The sequence below is a fragment of the Podarcis raffonei genome, chromosome 10, assembly GCF_027172205.1.
Source record: "Podarcis raffonei isolate rPodRaf1 chromosome 10, rPodRaf1.pri, whole genome shotgun sequence".
NCBI classification, from domain to species: Eukaryota; Metazoa; Chordata; class Lepidosauria; order Squamata; family Lacertidae; genus Podarcis; species Podarcis raffonei.
In genome coordinates this window covers 61,153,765-61,174,683 of record NC_070611.1, presented here as the reverse complement: position 1 = coordinate 61,174,683, position 20,919 = coordinate 61,153,765, and the positions used below count along the sequence as shown (strand labels likewise).

The following is a 20,919-nucleotide window of genomic DNA, read 5'->3' as shown; positions in this document are numbered from 1 at the left end:
AATTTTGGGTGTATGGCAACCGTGAGAAAGGCTCAGAGCCCAGGGATTGGTGGTGGGACAGTAGGGAGAAGTCAGAGGGAGAAGAGTGGGAGTAGTTGCTGAAGGGGCAACGGGATTTAGTGAGCAGGGAGAGCCTGTGACAGGGAGCAGTTCTGACTTAGAGGCTGAAGCAGAGGAGGAGACAAGAGGCTGCTGAAGAGTACAGGGAGCCTGCCTCTCCTACTGAGACAAGCTCCCCTTCTCCCTTGTCTCCAAGGATTTGCAGAGTGATGCATAGGATGGAACAGAGATTGGAGATGCCCAGACGCAGTTTGAGACTGCTTGGGAAACATCTGGCAGAGGAGGAGCCTTAAAGGGGGTAGAAGGCAGGGACCATCAATCCTGGCAACTGCTCCACAGGGCAAGACCTATTGAGACTGTTGCTGAGTGTATGGTTGTTGCCTTAAATAAAAAGTTGACTTCACTGGCTCTGCTTTTTCTGCTGCCCTGCATCTGACTCCAACCCTGACAAGAGCAAACAAAGGGCCCCCACCCAGAACAATCCCTTCATTGCAATTTTGCCTCTGTCCCCTCCTGAGTACATGGAGCTTAATTTACCTTAAGCAATATTTGGGCATTGGGCATTTGTTCTGAAATTGGGGGTTTGTTTGCCGCCCTGGGCCCCTTCCAGAGGAAGGGCGGGATATAAATCCAATAAATAAAATATCGCTCCCAGCAGGCAGTTGTGATAATGCACCATTGCACCCCAACCAGAGATTCACGTCCTACCTATTTCTTTTCATGCTTCTTCAAAGGTTCCTTCATTACATACAAGTTTGTGCCGGGCAGAATTCGTGGAGTTGCCTTGCAAGCCTTGACTTTCTTCAATGGAGCTGGCTGCATCATGGAGGCTTTACTTGTTCAAGGAGCTTACACCGCCTCACAAGGTAAAACAGCCTTTATGCCGAGTGAAGTTGGGTGCCTTCCTTCCCTCGCTCTCTCCCACCCCACCCAGCAATGCTCTCTCAGTAGGGATTTTTGCCCTCTTCTTATTGGCTATTGACTTCCATTAGACGCGCATAACAAAATCTAGCTGCCAGCAGTGTATTGATCTCTTTTTCTTGATTAAGGTAGGTCACTAAGTTGCAGCCGGATTCATCAAAATGTAATGAATCATTCCTATTTTGATAGGTGGAATAATTAGTGTGGGTGGCATTTATTTATATATTATACAGGACTTCCTTCTCTTCCACTTGGAAAATGAGCTAGGGATTCTCAGGTTACAGGCAAGGTATAGGAGGATGGGTGGTGTTAAGAACCTGAGAAGAGCTTGCTGGATCACTCTTTCAACTTGGTTTATGTTAAAGTCACTAATATTATGAAGTTGGCAAGGGGTGAGGTCAGTTTGGAGGATACCCTGAGGGTGCAAAGTGGGGCTGACCTTTTTAAAGTTGCATAGCTTTTAGAGGAGCACTGTCTCTTAAACTCTCTTGATCATCTTGAGATGCCAGAGTGGTTCCAGGGAGTTGGGTTGCACTAACAAAGGAGGCAACCCAGAGTTTACCTATTTTTCACACGGTGGAATGTTAGAGGAGGCGATGCTCTGAGAGTACCAAGTACTGTTTGTATCAAATATCTGTTGACACGCTATTATTTGTTAAATGTGAAGCAATTTTTGTGAAACCGCTGCCAGCATTTACCTCTTGAATCACCCATTTGACCTGCCTCTCTAGCCAACCCTACAAACTGGCCATCCACAAATTTAGGAAGAAATCTGTTAAACTTTTCTCTCTCTCTCAAGGCAACATACTTATGGTTCTCCCGTTTTATCTTACCAACCCCAAGTGAGGTAGGAACAGAGGAATCTGCCTTAAACTGAATCCACACCAAGGGCCCATCAGGTCAGAACTGTCTACACTGGCAGGCACTCTTCGAGATTTCCAAGCCCTGCCAGGAGACACCAGGGATTGAACCTGGGACCTTCAGTTTGCAAAGTGTATGTGCTACCCCTGAGCCATGACCTTTCCTCAGCCTAGGGTAGGGTAGGCTGTGAGAGAAAAGGAGGAGGAGAGGGAGTTTGGCACCGTCACCCAGTGAGCTTTGTGTCTCTGAGTAAGGATTTGAACCTGGGTCTTCCTCATTCCTCTGAGGGACGCGGGTGGTGCTGTGGGTTAAACCACAGAGCCTAGGACTTGCCGATCAGAAGGTCGGTGGTTCGAATCCCTGCAACCGGGTGAGCTCCCGTTGCTCGGTCCCTGCTCCTGCCGACCTAGCAATTCGAAAGCACGTCAAAGTGCAAGTAGATAAATAGGTACCGCTCCGGCGGGAAGGTAAACGGCGTTTCCGTGCGCTGCTCTGGTTCGCCAGAAGCAACTTAGTCATGCTGGCCACATGACCCGGAAGCTGTACGCCGGCTCCCTCAGCCAATAAAGCGAGATGAGCGCCGCAACCCCAGAGTCGGCCACGACTGGACCTAATGGTCAGGGGTTCCTTTACCTTTACCTTCCTCATTCTAGTGTATATCGCTCAACTGTCCCGATTTAAATGGGGCACCCCAAAATTAACTCCAGCTTCTGATTCTTTCCCCCCCAAATTTGTTTATTTGATTTTACATATTCAAATTTACAATCATACCACAACACCTCCCATAAGCACAAGATTCCCACGAATCTCTGGAATTCCTTCCTTCCCCTCTGTGGGTCCCATTGTCAAACCTTTTCTACTGCATCTTTGATAATAATCCAAATTTTTTAATATCTCCATTGTATCCATAGTTCTCGTTACATTACAAGTGTTATTGCGATGCCACTAACAATTTTAACTGTTTACAGTGGTCTCCAAGGTAAAATGTAAATTTCCCCCATTCCTTATTAAAATTTTGGTCTTCCTGGTTTTTTCGGTCATTTTTGCCATTTCAGCATAGTCCAGCAGCTTGATCTGCCATTCTTCTCTGGTAGGAACTTTGTCTTCTTTGCACCTTTGGGCTAGCAGCGGCCTAATTTTAAATTTTGATATGTTTGGGATCTTAAGGCTGCTGTTAGTTTTGCCAACTCTATGTATTCACTTAGCTTACAAATCCATTCTTCTTTAGAGGGTTTTGCCTCGCTTTTCCATTTGCTGGCTAAAACTTTTCTAGCTGCTGCTTTGACATATAAAAAAATTCTTTTCTTATTCTGTGGGATATCACCCCCTATTATGCCCAATGGATATGCCTCTGGTTTCCCAGAATGCTTTCATTACCTTGCACTTCCACCACATATGATAGAAGGGGCCTTCCTTTTCTTTACATTTCCTTGCACTTCCACCACATATGATGCCTTCCTTTTCTTTACATTTCCAACAGATATCTGTACACTCCAGCTTCTGATTCTTTCCCAGGATGTCCCATTTGGGCTCCTGCACAAGTCAGTTGGCTCCTGCCAGAGCTTGGGACCAAAAGAAGGGGTGGGCCTCTGTTAATAATAATGATAATGATAATGATAATAAATTTTATTTATACCCTGCCCTCCCCAGCCAAGACCAGGCTAACACCAAATATAAAACAATTGATTGAAATACAACTTAAAAAACAAGATTAAAATGCAGCATTAAAATGCAGCCTCATTTCAGCAGAAACTCGAAAACTTTTTTGGGGATGAAAACGTCAAGTCTTCACCAAGGCCAACTATCCAGACTGGTCCTACATGGGCCAGAAAAAGCCAGGGAAATCCCCAAGTAGGAGTTCCATCACAGAAGGAAAAAGGAAAAAAGAAAAAGGGGGAGGTGATCAAGTTAATTCCAAGCCAAAAGCCAGGCGGAACAACTCTGTCTTACAGGCCCTACAGAAAGAAATCAGATCCTGCAGGGCCCTGGTCTCATGAGATAGAGCATTCCACCAGGCCGGAGCCACTGTTGAAAAGGCCCTGGCTCTGGTTGAGGCTAATCTGACTTCCTTAGGCCCGGGACCACTAGGGTGTTGCTATTTATGAACCTTAAGGTCCTCTGTGGGGCATACCGGGAGAGGCAGTCCCGGAGGTTGAGCTGTCCAGTGGGAAGGTAGGGTCACTGAGGGGAGTGGATGTAACTTAGGAGGAAGCAGAGAGGCATTGGCAGAGGGGGGTCATTTAAAGAGTGTTGAGCGGCCCAGCCATGCTCCCATTTTCATCAGCAGGATGTTGGAGGGTATGCTAGTGTGACAGTGTAACTGACCACTGAAGAACACTGTCCCTGGTGTAAGAGTTGTGCCAGGGAAGTTTCCCAAATCAGACCAGGCTAGCAGCTAGTTGTCCTAAGAGCTGCTTCTGCACCATCCATTTAAAGCACTGTGATACGTTAAACCAGTGATGGCCAAACTTGGCCCTCCAGCTGTTTTGGGACTACAACTCCCATCATCCCTAGCTAACAGGACCAGTGGTCAGGGATGATGGGAATTGTAGTCCCAAAACGGCTGGAGGGCCAAGTTTGGCCATCACTGTGTTAAACAGTCATGGCTTCCCTCCAAAGAATTCTGGGAACTGTAGTTTATTAAGTGTGCTGAGAGGCCCCTTTTCCTCTTCAAAAGCTACAATTCCAGAGTTCCCGGGAAGCCAGGGATTGAACCTGGGAACTTCTGCATGCAGAGCAAATGCTCTCCCGCTGAGCTATGGTCCTCTCCAAACAGGGGAAATGTGCTTGGGGCAAGAAGGATCAGTAACTGTGAGGAAGTGTTGTCTTTGAATCTGCTTTATGGCAGGCTTTTTAAATATCTGAGAATTTAGGTCCAACTCCCCACTCACTTTTCACCTTCTTCTCTTTCCGATACCTGATCGCTCCCAACTGTTTTCACCCCTCTTCTCCCCCCCTACCTTTAAATTAATTTATCATTTTTACTGCTCTCCTCTTTGCTAAATGTTAAGGTCAAAAATCTCCCCAAGGTGCCAAGAAATTGTAATGCATCCTCTGCCAGCTGAGGTGGGCGTAGCGAGAGCGGGCGTGTGTTGCAAATGTTACATGTTAAGTAATGTTAATGTGGTGCCATTTTGCTGCTCTGCAAATGTGTTGAGTCACAAGATCTTTTTCATTCATTCATTCATTCTTTGATGCAATTAAGGACTCTTAACACCTATAGGCACTTCAGAGAGAAAATAAATTTGAGACAGAGGAGCCATTTGTGCTTTCAGATATTGCAGTACATGCACCCATGCCGTTACAGTGTAATTGTTCAAATGTTGGGCATGGACCCAGAAGAACTGGGTTCAAATCCTCGCTCTGCCACGAAGGTCATGTTCAGGGGCCAGTCACCATCTCTTAGCTTAACCGACCTCACTTTGTTATTGGAAGGATAACAGTGCAACCTTCCTAGAGTGTTTTTCTTCCAGCTTGAATGAGTCCTTGAACTCTGATAATGCCTTTTGCTGGCCTGGGTGTAACAAAGACAGGAGTGTGCTGAGCGCCTGTGTACAAAATTTACATACATTGCTCTGCCCACTTTTGCCTCTGTCCTCACCCACCACTGGCATGCAGAACCTGGAAGGTTGCCCAGAAAGGAATGGAGCCTTCTTGTGGTGTAGTGGTTAGAGCGGTGGAGTCGTAATCTGGTGAACCGGGTTTGATTCCCTGCTCCTCCACATGCAGCTGCTGGGTGACCTTGGGCTAGTCACACTTCTCTGAAGTCTCTCAGCCCCACTCACCTCACAGAGTGTTTGTTGTGGGGGAGGAAGGGAAAGGAGATTGTTAGCCGCTTTGAGACTCCTGCGGGTAGTGATAAAGCGGGATATCAAATCCAAACTCTTCTTCTTCCTCACGCCTTGTACATGTCAATGAGACATTCAACCAAATATACAGAGGGAAAACTCTCACAGAACTACACAGCCAGTCAGGGTAGAGTATATATTACATCTGTGAAAATTATTTCACTGCTGGTTTCTAACCCACACTTCCATCTGCCTGCCTCCTACCTCGTTGACTTTAACACTAAAAAAATTAACCCTTGAGCTGCACTTGCTGTTGTACTTCTAACACCAATTATCTAGCGGAACGGTAGGCTTTCCCTCACTGGATGTCTTCAGGCAGAGGCTGGAGACCCATCTGCTGGGGAATGCACTGGCTTTTCCTGCCTAGAGCAAAGAGTCCCATTAATTTAAATGGATCTTCAGTGCAACTAACTTTGTTTATACCTGAACCATAGTAAACATAAATACATTACTCATGTTGTTGGTGGGAAAGGACAGGGCTGAGTGATAAACCAAAGGCCAATTGAGACCGACCTTTTGGAGCACCACCAACCTTCAACCACCCTCCACTTGCCTGCCTTCTTGCAACCAGTCCAGATGGTAGCACAGCCTATAAGCTTCCTCCTCCTTAGTCTCACGTTTGATCTTGTAGAATTCAGCAGGGGAAACGATGAGGGGAAAACTAGAATTACAAAGTCATTGGCTGTGGCGCCACCTACTGTTCATCTCCCTACCTTCCACCCTACCGGTACAAATGGTCCCCAGCCACCAGTGCCAAAGATTAATTCATGCATCCGTGCATTACAGTAAGGCTTACAGTTAACTCTATGTTGGTTGTCCTGCTACGGAAGAGATGCTAGCATATTGTCAAGTCTCCAAGTCCATCCAGCGGGTCTGGCGCTCTGGTTTGGGGATTGGAACCCAAATTTCCCAGATCCACGATGGCGCAGAATTTCGAAGAAGGATATTTCAGCCTCATTTGCATCCTGTAGCATCTTGTTAGTCTAGAGTTGCATTTTTGCTGGCAAAGTGGGTAAGATAGTCACCCGGCGCCTTAAGTGGCGTTAATCATTTTTTAAAATGTATCTATGAAGGATGGTGTGAATATGATAAAATAAGACTTCTTGGGAATTTGATGAGTGCAAACAGATGACGGGTGACAGTGATATTTCAGTACAAGCTGGGGAAGTGGATTTCTTAAGGCTCTTTCTACCTCCCTTGACATTTTAATGAGACACATGACAAAACCTATCCCCCTGTGCTACTTGTTATGGAGAAAAGTTTTTTTCCTAAAAAGTTGCAGTGCAAATATGTACATTCGGGTTTGGGTTGGAGGTTAAGAGTGAAGGAGACTGCCCTGAACCGGTTCCTTTTGACTCCATCTCGCCTCAGTTATAAGAGCCCGATTACATCCATACTAGGCTGTTGGGATGCCCTGTACATGGGGCAGCCTTTAAAGACTGCTCTGAAACTTACACTGGTACCGACTCAAACTGCTTGGGTGCTTGTAGGGACCAGGTGGCACACCAGGTACATTTAGGGTTGCCATATTTCCGAAAGTTGTTGAGATTTTTTTAGGAAGACCCCCAAATGCATTTTTTTGTTTTTGTTTGACTTGCCTAAGATCCAGGACAAAGCGCCGCCTTTCGGAAATTCCCTCCAGACATCAATTCCGCCTTTGAAATCCCAGTAATGTCTGGGAAAATCTGGACATATGGCAGCCCCTGGACGTACATTGGCCCCTTCTTGTTCCTGTGTCCAGTTTAAATTTCAGGGAAAGGTTGCAACTCCCTGGTAGAGAATCTGCCTTGCAAACAGGAGGTCCCAGCTTCAATCCCTAGCTTCTCCAGGTAGGACTGGGAATGTCCCCTGTCTGAAATCTGCAGAGCCACTGAGCTAGATGGACCAATTGTCTGAGTCAGTATAAGGCAGCTTACTATGTTCCGGTGCTGCTGGTAACCTTCAATGCCCTAGACAGTTTGGGACCAGGTTAGTTGAAGGATCAGCTACACCCATATGAACCTGCCCAGGCATTATGATCAATCTCAGAAGCACTCTGCATGGGTGTACCAAAACGATCCATCAAATTATAGACAATGCCCTTTCAGTGGTGGCCCCATATTGGTAGAATTCCATCCCTAAGGAGGTATATGTGGTCTCTATTTTACTGGGTTTTAAGCGGCTCCCCATTGCTTTTCATAGAATCATAGAACTGGAAGGGACTACAAGGATCATCTAGTCCAACCCCCTGCAATGCAGGATTCTTTCACCCAACGTGGGATTCGAACCCACAACCCTGAGATTAAGAGTCTCATGTTCTACCAACTGAGCTATCCTCTGGGCTACACCTAAATAATATGTGTAGTGCTGTGTGTTGTGTTAGCTGCTACTGTTTAAAATCTTTATAATGTGTGGAGGGTTTTTTAAAATGAGAATATGATTAACATTGTTTTTATGTTCCATTTGGGTGTGAGCCACCATTGATAGGATTTACAATGACAGGTAAATTCTGAAATAAAAATATACCTATGGGTGATGGTGATCCTCTCATTCAGTCTCCGATTGATCCTTGCTACCAGCATTTTCCTAAAGTGGAATTACATGGTTGCTGAAAACCCAGATTGGTTAAAAATGAGATCAATATTTTAAAAGATTGTTATTATTTTGAAAAGAAAGAGAGGAGAAAGCCAGATTAAAAACATTGCCATCTGACATTAGCGGGAGGAATCCTAACTTAAAAGCCTGGATTAATATAGGAAGTCAATATGTCCAAACATGTCTAAATCAGATTGGCAATTATAAGCCTTGTATTCAAATGTAGAAAGGGCAGTGAGATCTTCGGACAACTGAGTAGTGAATGGGTAGTTATTTGTCATTCCAGCTTTGCAGTATATGTATCTTTGCCACCATAAGGGCAAACAGAATCTACTTTTGTTGTCCGTCTCTTAGTCCCCACGTCGCAGGGCTATGATTTAGGAGGATGTGAACATCCACAAATATCGAGGATTCTTCCAGAGCAAAGTTAATATGAACAATAATTGTTGGCCTCTAGTTTGACTTTAAGAAAGCCTTCAAAACTGGAGTCTGGGGTATGTTTCTGATATACACTTCCAAGCATATGCATGTCACTTCTGCCCATAGAACTGCCTATTCTTATAAGCATTTTGAGACTGTTTCAAATTCTTTTTGTGAGCTCAAAGTGAGTCTGTAACAAACAGGCTTCACAACTTGGTGTGAAGATTCTGCCACTTTGCTCCACATGCGAAGCCCTGCGACTTCTAGTTCCCATTCCAGAACTTCAACTTGGGATGGTCTGGGCATCTAATTCCATCCTATTTTCGTCTTATTGGAGCTTAATTTGTTGGGTCTTATTTGTTACAGTGCATTGGATCTGTTCATTGTATCTATTTTGTGTGCACTATTTACATAAGATATCCATGTTTAACATAAAATATACACACTTTTCAAAAAAAAGATGTTTCCATGTACATTAACGCAAAATATGTATTTTTGAGCATGACTTTGATGCATGAAAAATGCATTGCAAAATCTGGAGGAACGTGTGACATGACTGGAAATTGCCTTTTGATCCACTATCAGTTTTGAGAATGTCAAATCCAGTCAGTCCACAGCAAAGAGTGGATCAAATTATTCCCTCCCTGATCCCTAATTCTAGCCATTTTCTGTTGAACTCAACAAAATGAAATGTGTCTAAGGTTGGGCAAATCTGTCCTTTTCAATTCCTCTCTGCTTCTCATTTTCGCAGTCTTAAATTCAGCTCTCTGCATTTCTGCAGCAATCTTTTTTTAAAAAGAAACATCTTTTGAACATTCATCAGTGCAAATTTCTCCTAATGGACACATTTTTGCATGCAGTATTGCCTAATGCACACACTTTCCTGCAAGCATTTTTTCCCAACACAATGCATTTTTGTTTCTTGTTTTCTGAATATATACCTTTTGTTGTTGTTGGAGAACCTTGTCGCAAAATTCAGAAGTGTGCGAATTTCAAAGGCTAGCTGTGCTTCGCTTTGCATATTGGTTTGAGAAGTGCAATTTAAGTCGCTTCTCATTAATATGCAAACAAAAATAGGTTTTCCCTCCCACCCATAAGCTGTAGCACAGGGACCCATATAAAACCCTTCCTTGCCGTCAGACACACTTATTTTCTCCTCGAGTCGTTGCAGCTGCTGGGATGTGTAAAATGAAAAGCTGCTTGATTATGAATGATGGCTCTAAAAGTTTATAAGCTACTAAAGGGGGAAGTATATAGTTCCTAGGTGCTCAGTCAGCTGACAGTGTTAAATGATATGTTTTAAACCTAGCTCTGGGAGTTCAGCTCAGTCTGTTGCATCTTTGAGGAGTAAGACAAGGGGAGTGGAGGAGGAGGAGCGGCTGTTCTGCTCCCTGACAAATGAAGGCAGTTTTTGTCTGAGGAACTGAGCGAGAGCAAACTCTGCTGGCACCCGGCTGGCAACTGACAGCTTATTCTTGTTGATCCAGTGGAGGAAATTGCTTAACAAAGTTGTGTTTGCAGTCATCCAAGAGAAGGGCAGAAACATCTCACCCCACAGGCCCAGCTGCTCTTACACCTTAACTCCCAGTTTGGCCTTTCAAAAATATTGGTTGCACTGTTATAGAATTGTGGAGTTGTTTGACTGATATATTTGTGTTCCCTCCAAGCCTGTGGTTTTATTTCTGTAAGATGTGAATCTGTAGTATAAGGAACTGCCTGGTGGTCAAACTAGTCTGTTTGCCCTAGTCCAGCCTCTTAAGCATCCTTTGTACATGTCTAAAGAGTTGGTAAGATGCTGGGTGTGTTGTCATAGATACAACCAGGTAGTGATACTTCCAGAAGGACAGGGCAAGCTTGCCCCCTTCCCCTTCACTGAATGGAAGACACATCATGGGGATTATCTAGGCTCATTTGCAGTTGGAAAGAAACAGAGGTTTGATTTGTGCAGAAACCAAAGCTATGACTTTGGGAACTCACCCAGAAATCAAATGAGGAACCAAGATCTGTTGGAGAGTTTATGATGTGAGCTCTCCTGTCTTATACTTGTGGGCATGGAGTTGAGGGTGAAACACATGTCCATAGACAAGTGTGCATTAGAACTCCAGCAAAAGATCCTAAACCTCTCAGCCGTGTGTGTATCAACATACATGAGTGCTGGTTGCACACATGGGAATCCATGTACACACTTGTAACATGATGCTCAGCCTGTATACACATGTCAATAAAATCATATATCACAAAAAAAACCTCCCAGTTTGGCCTTCATCATGAACTGGTGTGCAAAACTGGTTTGCACGTATTTTCAGCAAGAGGGAACCCTCCAAAGTCTCTCCCGGCTCTGAAGTCCCTCCACGCCTCGCGTGACAAGTGGGGTTGTATGTACACAAACATTGTACACTTTATAGAAGAGGAAGCAAAGGGAAGCCCCTCCAAACCTACAATGATGCGCTGTGTCTACCGCAAGTCGTGGAGTGGAAACTCGGTCATCATTCCTACCTTTACTGTGCTTACCACTGCAAATGTTCCTGTATATTGAAGACGTCATTTGATTCTCCAACATGGTGCCCGTGAGCACCATGCTGCCCTTGGGACATGTTCCTTGGCACCTGCTAAGACCTTCCATGCATGCTTAGGGGTGCCAGAGAGAGGATCTTTTTGAAATAATTTTTATTTGATTTTACAAATACAAGGTTATAAAAATCCAAATATAAGTCCATATACAGAGGTTCCTCCGAATCTCACGACTTCGCCCACACCCTCTCCATGCGGTCCCATTTTAAACATTTACAACTGCATATTCTTCTATACTCTAACTCATGGGTAGGCAAACTAAGGCCCGGGGGCTGGATCTGGCCCAATTGCCTTCTAAATCCGGCCCACGGACGGTCCGGGAATCAGTGTGTTTTTACATGAGTAGAATGTGTCCTTTTATTTAAAATGCATCTCTGGATTATTTGGGGAGCATAGGAATTCGTTCTTCTTTTTTCAAAATATAGTCCAGCTCCTCTCAAGGTCTGAGGGACAGTGGACCGGCCCCCTGCTGAAAAAGTTTGCTGACCCCTGCTCTAACTTGTAAATCACTTCATATAGTCCATGGTATTTGTTACGCTACAAGTGAAATGAAAATCCTGCCAATGTTTCCATCTGCTTACAGTGGTCTCTTAGATAACTTATAAATGTTTCCCATTATTTTGTAAAGTTTTTATCCCCTTGGATCCTGGGTTTTCCTGTCAGCTTTGCCATTTCAGCATAGTCCATCAGCTTAGTTTGCCATTCCTCTCTGGTAGGGACCACCTCTGGGCAAGAGAGGATCATTTCGTGTGCTCTTTGGTATGTGCATAAAAGCACTTCACAGGAAGGAAATAGCTATTCTTATCAGTGTATTTCTACTGCCAGAGGAGAGGCGCTTGTGGGATTTTCTGCTCCACTTGAGTATTGCATATGCAGACCTGGGGGACACCATTTGTGGCTCCATCTCTGGTAACAAAATATCATAGGTATTTTGGGGTTTTGTGGGGGTTTTGTGACTAGGGCTAGGGTTGAACTGCTTGCTCTGCCCCATTTAGGTCTTGCTGCCAGTTAGACATGGGTTAGTTCACCTGCCTCTATCCTATTCCTGTCCCATTTCATGCTGTTCCTTTGTGTCCCAGTGTGCAAATTTTGTGCGCACCATTTATGTTTATGCACTTTTAACACACTTTCCAACACACTCTCCAATACAATATGATTTTTTAAATGGAAAATCTTTTTTGTGTGTGAGGAACGTATGTAAATCTGTGCACACATTTGGGGCACCAAAAATGGATTGCTGTATCCGATGATGTCATAGAGTTGGAAGGGACCTTAAAGGACATCTGGCCCAACCCCCCCAGAATGCATAATCTTACTGGGAGTTACATTCTGATATGCAAGAAAGTTGGGAAGCAGTGTGGTCTGTAAGAAGCAGACCACACGATTCCAGCCTCATCACTATTTAACTTCCTTTCACGGGGCCTGTAAGACAGAGCTGTTCTGCCTGGCTTTCAATATGAACTTAGCCTGATCTTTTATTCCCCTTCCTTCCCTCCCTCTCCCCCTTTTTATGAAGATTACCCGCTCTGGGATCCCACAGCTAATTCTCCCCCGGTCTCCTCGCTGGCCCAAATAGGACTAATTTAGCCAGCTAGCCCTGGTGATCATCTAATGTTTATTGGATGGATTTTCCCCCTAAATCGATTTTTGAATTCTGAATTCATTGTTATTCACGTTTTATACTGTATTTTGTGCTGTTTTTTTTTTTTTTTTTTTGCATCAATTAAGTGTTTTAAATTTGTTGTTAGCTGCCCTGTGCCCGGTTTTCTGAACCGGGAAGGGCGGGGTATAAATAAAAAATTATTATTATTATTATTATTATTATTATTATTATTATTATTAGTGATGAAACATGCATGTCATTTGGCAATCTCATACTTTGTGTCAAGGGACCCTTCTGATGTTTGAGGGTACCACTCTATTCTGCCTTGGTCAGACCACACCTGGACTAATGTGTCCATTTCTGGGCACCACAATTTAAGAAGGATGTTGACAAGCTGGAATGTGTGCAGAGGAGGGCGACCAACATCAAGGGTCTGGAAAATGGGCCTTATGAGGAGCAGTTGAAGGAGCTAGATACGTTTAGCCTGGAAAAGAGGAGACTGAGAGGAGATATGATAGCCATCTTCAAATATCTTGACACTCTACACTCTATTTTTCTGATGGGTTTCTTGGAGCTCATCTAAATACAGTTTTTTTCTTCTTTCCCCCCAACAGGTGACTGGTTTCCAAATATTCTAAATGAGGGTAGACTGGAACGGTTTTACTTCTTTTTGGCCTCACTAATGATGATTAACACTTTAGGCTTCTGGACCATCTCACACAGGTAAGTCCTTGCATATTCAGCACATGAAATCTTGACGCATGGTCGGACCAGCCTGGACGGAATGAATATTCACATATGATGCTGCATATGTGAATATATGCATGAAAGCCAATGCAATTCTGGGCTGCATCAATAGGAGTATAGCATCTAGATCAAGGGAAGTAATAGTGCCACTGTATTCTGCTCTGGTCAGACCTCACCTGGAGTACTGTGTCCAGTTCTGGGCACCACAGTTCAAGAAGGACACTGACAAACTGGAACGTGTCCAGAGGAGGGCAACCAAAATGGTCAAAGGCCTGGAAACGATGCCTTATGAGGAACGGCTAAGGGAGCTGGGCATGTTTAGCCTGGAGAAGAGGAGGTTATGGGGTGATATGATAGCCATGTTCAAATATATAAAAGGATGTCACATAGAGGAGGGAGAAAGGTTGTTTTCTGCTGCTCCAGAGAAGCGGACACGGAGCAATGGATCCAAACTACAAGAAAGAAGATTCCACCTAAACATTAGGAAGAACTTCCTGACAGTAAGAGCTGTTCGACAGTGGAATTTGCTGCCAAGGAGTGTGGTGGAGTCTCCTTCTTTGGAGGTCTTTAAGCAGAGGCTTGACAACCATATTTCAGGAGTGCTCTGATGGTGTTTCCTGCTTGGCAGGGGGTTGGACTCGATGGCCCTTGTGGTCTCTTCCAACTCTATGATTCTATGATTCTATGTGTCAGAGGCTCAGGAGCAGAAGCGCAGGGGAGAGAGCAAATAGAGAGCGGAGGAGAGGAATCAGAAGGGAGCGTAGGGGAATATGACAGTGGCCCGAGAGATTCCATGAGCTTCTCCAGCGAATCAGAAGATTCCCAGAAGGGGGCGCCTTTGGTAAGAGCAAGGGGGGTCCCAGGGGGGACGCTCCAGAAACAAGGGACCAGCGGGGACTCCCAAGGGAGCAGCGGAGGATCAGGACCAGTTCCCCCACCAGAGCACAGTGGGGGGGAAGAGTCACATGAGTCAGGACCAGCCTCTCCTCCAGCGGGGAGAGAAGATGAGTCAGGGGTAACCACGCCCCCATCGGGAAGTGGGGGAACGGAGGGAAGGCTAGGTCCAGCTAGCCTCCCCGAAAGAGGGAGCAGTGACACAAGTGTAACGGTCAGAAGGAAAGTGGGAGGCTGCGCGCGCGCGCCAAGTTCAAATATGGAGGAGCGCGGGACAGCAGAAAACCCGGATTGGGAGCCAGGTCCAAAGGCCCGAAGGAGGGAGGGAGAAGAGTCAGGGGACTCAGCGTCAGAGGAGTCTAGGAGGGCTGAGACTCCGACTAGCAGGCGGACCCAGAGAAGGAAGGAACAGAGGAAGAGGTGGAGTAAGGCTAGAATCTTAAACTGGTGTCAGGGGGGAGGAGATTCAGATGGAGCTTCCACGGTCTAAGGTATAGACGTAGCGTTGCGCGCTGCGCGTCTGGAAGTGAAACTGAACTTCAATAAAGACTTTTATACTAGAGAAAGAAGCAGCGTTGGTCTTGTGTGAGCTGGGATCTTGGGCAGCGCTGACACTATGATTCTATGATTCTATGATTTTCAGACAGGTGCTTGATATCTCTCTTGGAGGGCCTTTCCCAAGTTCCCAAGTGAGAAGCCACTAGAAAGAGAGAGGGCCCTTTCAGTGGTGGCCCTTCCTAATGGAATGCCCTCTGCAGAATTACCAGCAAAAGAAGAATGGCAAATGAAATTAATAGACTATGCAGAGTTAGATCAATTAACAGGAAGTATTCGAAACCTGTGGGATCAGAGATTCTTAGAGGACTGGAGCAAATATTTGAATTATTTGAAAAGCAATTGTGATAAACAGATTACGCAAGTAGGACTGCAAGAAGTTCTGTAAGGAGGACTTTGCGAAATATTGCAAGGAAGACTTTCAAAAGAATTATTAGTTAAGGACAATTAAAAGTAATAGAGAAATTAAGAAATGCAGAACAAGTGATAAAGAATGGAAAATCTTCAGAGGTCCTTGGCAGAAGTCTAAAATATTGTGTAAGATAAGAAGTTAAGTTAAATGATTGTTGGAACTTGTGTGTGTGTGTGTGTGTGGAATGCCCTCTGCAGAGATGCTGGCCTGGGGCATACAATCCAGTCTTTTAGATGCTTTTAGGTAATTTCAGTTACAATCTATTGAGTGCTTCATGCACCAAACATTGCCTTTGCTGCGAAGGATGCTGGTTTTAGCTGCTGTGTTCTACATTGATTTGGGGTTTTCACATTCTTGTGCTACAGTGAACAGGGATGAGAAACAGAGCCGAATGGCCCTGAATACACAGCTGTATCAGATGGGCTGAAACAACGCCTTTCAAAATAGGCTTAACAGAAACAGAAATAGGGATTTTCTTTGCATACAGGTCCCTGATATCCCCATCTTAGGTACCAGGCGAGCAGCTGTCAGTCACAATCCTGGGATGGTTAGACCTTTGGCTTGACTCTGCATGAGGCAGTTCAACATATTGGAGGCCCTTCTTCATGTGCCTCTTCCACAAGATGTCCGGAGGATGGCAAAATGAGAACGGGCCTTTTCTGCAGTGGCTCCTTGTTTGTGGAATGTTCGCCCCAGGGAAGCCCGCCTGCTGCCTTCATTATACACCTTTAGGTGCCAGACGAAAATGTTTCTCTTCAACCAGGCCTGGTTGACATCCAATGCCCTTTTAAATGTATTGTGGAAGGGAGGAATGTTGCTTTGTTCTTGTTTTTATTGTGTGTTTGGTGTTTTCATCTTTTTATGCTGTGAACAACTCTGAGATCTTTGGATGAAGGGCGGTATACAAATTTAATACAGTGGTACCTCAGGTTTAGAACTTAATTCGTTCCGGAGGTCCGTTCTTAACCTGAAACCATTCTTAACCTGAAGTACCACTTTAGCTAACGGGGCCTCCTGCTGTTGCCGCCGCCCAATTTCTGTTCTCATCCTGAAGTTCTTAACCCGAGGTACTATTTCTGGGTTAGCTGAGTCTGTAACCTGAAATGTCTGTAACCCGAGGTACCACTGTAATAGTAATCATCATCATCACTCTTTCCCTTTTGGACTCTTGAAGGCATTAAACACGGCTGGTATATCCAAACAGTATTACACTACACTTCAAATGTCTTTATACGCTAGAAGCTGCCCAGAGTGGCTGGGGCAACCCAGTCAGATGGGCGGGGTACAAATAATAAATCATCATCATCATCAAAGGAGATTTAATTTATTTTTGCTTTGCAGGTACACTAATCTACAGCAGGACTACGACAAAGGATACAGAGGGAGTCTTCTTCAAGAGCAACTTTTACAGCATGAGAAATCGCTTATATTTTATGACAGCATCCTGGATTGCCCCTCTCCTTTGTCTCCCATGGAGACTCTCCTGTGAAATCCTGCTCTGAAAATGACTGGTTGGTCACACGGCGCAGTCAGTCACCAGAGTATTGTCTGTCAGATTTTAATGATACATTCCTGTCTGTGTTTATGAACTGACTTAACAATAAATGGATTGTTGTTTCTCCTATTCATGTCCTCATAAGATAGATAACATTTGAAATCTCAGCGAGAGCATTCAGACTTCGGCCCCAATCCTTAGCTTTCCATATGCCTAGCTCCTTTTACTGAGACACTCCAGCAGGTGCCTTGTAAGTGGGCAAGTGTGGGTTCCATGTGGGTGCAAGAGTTCACTCTGAAAATGACATTTGCATATAATAAAATCTCTTGCATCACAATGCTGTGTAAGTTTCCTGTTGGGAATCTGTGTCTGTTGAGCAAAAAATCCAGGCGACTGAGACAGGGCAGTCAGCAGGAAGGGGCAGGAAGCATGAAGTAGTGGTAGTAACCCTAATAGTATATTTGAGTGGCTGATATGTTTCTTCAACCACTCCAACCTGTGTTTGCTGACAGTATGCAAAGCAGCAAGAGGAAGACGTCCACTTGCGCATGAGAAGCAGCAGGAACATAGCTGGGACTGATGGGAGATGTGGTTGAAAATACCTGGAGGACACTAGGTTGGAGAAGGCTGTAGCCGAGTGTCAGGGACCCTGCTGAGGAGGGTTGCACTGAGGAAAAATGGTTGGAGCCACTCCATCCTCCTGATCCTGAATCTTCCCAGGAGCAGGAGGACAGTATAGATTTGGAAGAATGGTTTGCAGAGGGGCACACCGTATTTTTCCGTGTATAAGACTAGGTTTTCCCCCTAAAAAATAATTTCAAAAATTAGGGGGCGTCTTATACACGGATACATCTCCCCCCATTTTCTGAAATCTGAGTCCCCCAAAATAGGGGGTGTCTTATACATGGGGGCGTCTTATAGACTGAAAAATATGGTATTTCAGAAGGCAGAAACTGAGAAATATTGGATGGGGAACAGCTAGCAGAAGAAACACTAGAAGAGAGAGAGTTTACAGATTCACAGTCTCTAGATAGTATCCACACATACCCTCCCCCAAAGTCCTGGAGAGCTCAGAAAGTGTCAGAACAGAAAACGCAGTGGCTCTAAGCTCAGATTGCAAGAAGTAGGAGTGACATATATTAATCGGGATGGAGGGGGGAGTGAACTTAATTGGGAGCACCGCCATTTCTAAGAGATGGGTTCTTTGTTCTCTTGCTCTGATTATTAAAGTTTCTAACTGGGAAGAAGAAGGAGGAGGAGGAGGAGGAGGAGAAGAAGAAGAATTTATTATTTATACCCCGCCCATCTGGCTGGGCTTCCCCAGCCACTCTGGGTGGCTTCCAACAAAATATTAAAATACAGTAACGCATCAAACATTAAAAGCTTCCCTAAAGAGGGCTGCCTTCAGATGTCTTCTAAAAGTCTGGTAGTTGTTCTCTCTGACATCTGGTGGGAGGGCATTCCACAGGGCGGGCGTGACTACTGAGAAGGCCCTCTGCCTGGTTCCCTGTAACTTGGCTTCTCGCAGTGAGGGAACCGCCAGAAGGCCCTCGGCACTGGACCTCAGTGTCCGGGTAGAACTCCTTTTCCTTTGTTCTGCTTATCTACTGCCATGGGGGAGGAAGCTGATACCCTGAAGCCTGACACTGAGGGTCTCATGCTTCCTCTCCCCATCTTTTCAAGTCATTATGTAATGCCCAGAGCCACTCAGAGACATTTAAAACATTGAAAGCAATGGAAATGGAAATAGAGGATCAGCTCTGGTACTGGACTGCAACAAGAGGATAGCAAGGTTTCAGGTACCTCTTCCAGCCTTACCTGAAGATGCCAGGGAATGAACCTGGGAGCTTCTGCATCCACAGGCAGGTGCTGTAACCACTGAGCCACAGCCCCGCACTAATCCAGTGTAGCTATAGCCATTACAGTGGACACTCGGGTTGCGAACGTGATCCGTGCGGGATGCACATTCACAACCTGTAGCATTTGCAACCCACAGCGGCACTTCTACGCACGCGAGGGTTACAATTCGGTGCTTCTGCGCATGCGCGACCGCCAAAATCCGGAAGTAACCCGTTCTGGTACTTCTGGGTTTTGGCAGTCAGTAACCCAAAAAACCACAACCTGAAGTGTCTGTAACCCGAGATATGACTGTGTTGAGTGACCACAACCCAAACCCACGAACCAGATGCTCAACCCATTCAGCCTGCACAGCAAAGCAAACTTCATTAAAAAACACACACACCCTGTAAATTACCAAGCCTACTCTGAATGAGTTAAATGTATCTGCTGGATGACATTAAGAATTGCTCTTTAAAAAAAGGAATTTGAACCATTTCCCAGGTACTACGGGCAAGATAAAGCATGTGGGACATTGTTTCAGGTAGAATGAGGGTGGGGGGGGGAGAGAAGAGAGATCAGTGGCAGGGATTAAGCTATCCATCTGTTGAGTTTACACTGATGATGGAGCACATGCTCTCCATTGCAATGAGATGCGTTCAGAGAGCATTTTTCATTTCCACTGCCTAGCAACAAAGTCATTCAGCACCTGCAATAGTTTAAGCATTAAGCATAATTGGCTTTGCTTGACATAAATCTGTAGTTTTGTAAATAAGAACAGGGTAGTCTCGTCGTCATACCAATTAGCGGAAAGGAATGCTTTCTTGATGTCTGCTGTTTTTGGAGAGGGTAGATGGGTCTCTTTATTGAAAGGATTGCTCGCAGACAGCGCCTGGTGTTGCTGAAAGTTTGCCGAGGAAGTTCGGAGAGGTGACCCGAGGCTTCTCAAATGACCCTAGGCCAAAAGGAGAAGATCCTTTGTCTCTCTCCACCAATGCTATGGCTATATTCATGTCAGCAAAGTCTCTCTGCTTCGTGAGCGTCCGTCCCAATTCGTTCGCACAAAATTTCTGCAGAGGTTATGCAATGCTAGTTTCAAATGTTGGTTACTTCACATGTCTCCCACTTGGATATGCCATCATTTTTCTTTCAGCAAAATATCCTCTTCCTTTTTAGAAAGCAGATTTGTTGCACTACAAGGGCTGTAGTGCCTTTGCTATTTCATTATGAAGGCACACGCTAGCACATGAAGGTCAGTCTGAATGGGTGACAGCAGCAGTGTAGCATGGGGGGGCACAGGGGCGGTTGCACAAAATTGTTAGGGGTGCAAATTTTCAACACCCAGTGCTGCCTCAATACAGCTGCATGCTTCCGTTGCTGGACGTCGCTGAAAATGGCTTTTCCATGAAACCAGAAACTGACCTCTGGACAACAGAATGACTTCTCTGATCTCTGCGACTGTGATCTGCTGGGTGACACAGATGCTGTTAGGCAGTTGAATGTGTCTATTTCCCTCCCTCCCATCCACCACCCTCAGCGTGGCCCAGGGCATTGGCACCCCATGTTTCACCACTGGGTGTCAATTGGAAAATAACTGTAGCGTGATACTACTGAGATGAATGTTGCTGTGTACTCTTACCTGATGCAGCTTCTATTCTGTACCTAGGGTGCTTTGGAGACTTAAGTATTTTGGCCTTTTCTTAGACCAAAAAGCTTTTCAGAAGAATGTAAGAGCAGCACAATCTCCATAGCTACTCCTCTTCCAACTTCATACAAGGTCTTGATATGAGAGACATAAGAGCCCTGCTGGATCAGACCAAAGGCCCATCTAGTCCAGCATCCTGTTCTCACAGTGCCCAATCAAATTTTATTTATTTATTTATTTATTTATTTATTTATTTATTTATTTATACATACCCTGCCCATCTGGCTGGGTTTCTCCAGCCACTCTGGGCGGCTTCCAGCAGAATATTAAAATACAATAACCTATTAAACATTAAAAGCTTCCCTAAACAGGGCTGCCTTCAGATGTCTTCTAAAAGTTTGGTAGTTTTTGTTCTCTTTGACATCTGGTGGGAGGGAGCTCCACAGGGTGGGTGCCACTACCGAGAAGGCCTTCTGC

The 20,919-nt window shown here is 45.0% G+C and overlaps 1 protein-coding gene and 1 non-coding gene across 2 annotated transcripts in view; one reads left to right on the top strand and one right to left on the bottom strand.

The window, feature by feature from the left end:
• Positions 1 to 17,089, top strand: part of SLC15A5 (solute carrier family 15 member 5) — a 51,200-nt gene extending 34,111 nt beyond the window's left edge. Inside the window, exons 8-10 of the mRNA XM_053406320.1 lie at positions 795 to 926; positions 13,473 to 13,581; positions 16,808 to 17,089. Of these exons, the coding sequence (XP_053262295.1) occupies positions 795 to 926; positions 13,473 to 13,581; positions 16,808 to 16,955 (389 nt within the window). The 3' untranslated portion in view covers positions 16,956 to 17,089. The remainder of the gene's footprint in view (positions 1 to 794; positions 927 to 13,472; positions 13,582 to 16,807) is intronic.
• TRNAK-CUU (transfer RNA lysine (anticodon CUU)) lies at positions 7,937 to 8,012 on the bottom strand. The gene has a single exon. It is a non-coding gene; the product is annotated as a tRNA-Lys (tRNA).
• Positions 17,090 to 20,919: the final 3,830 nt, after the last annotated feature.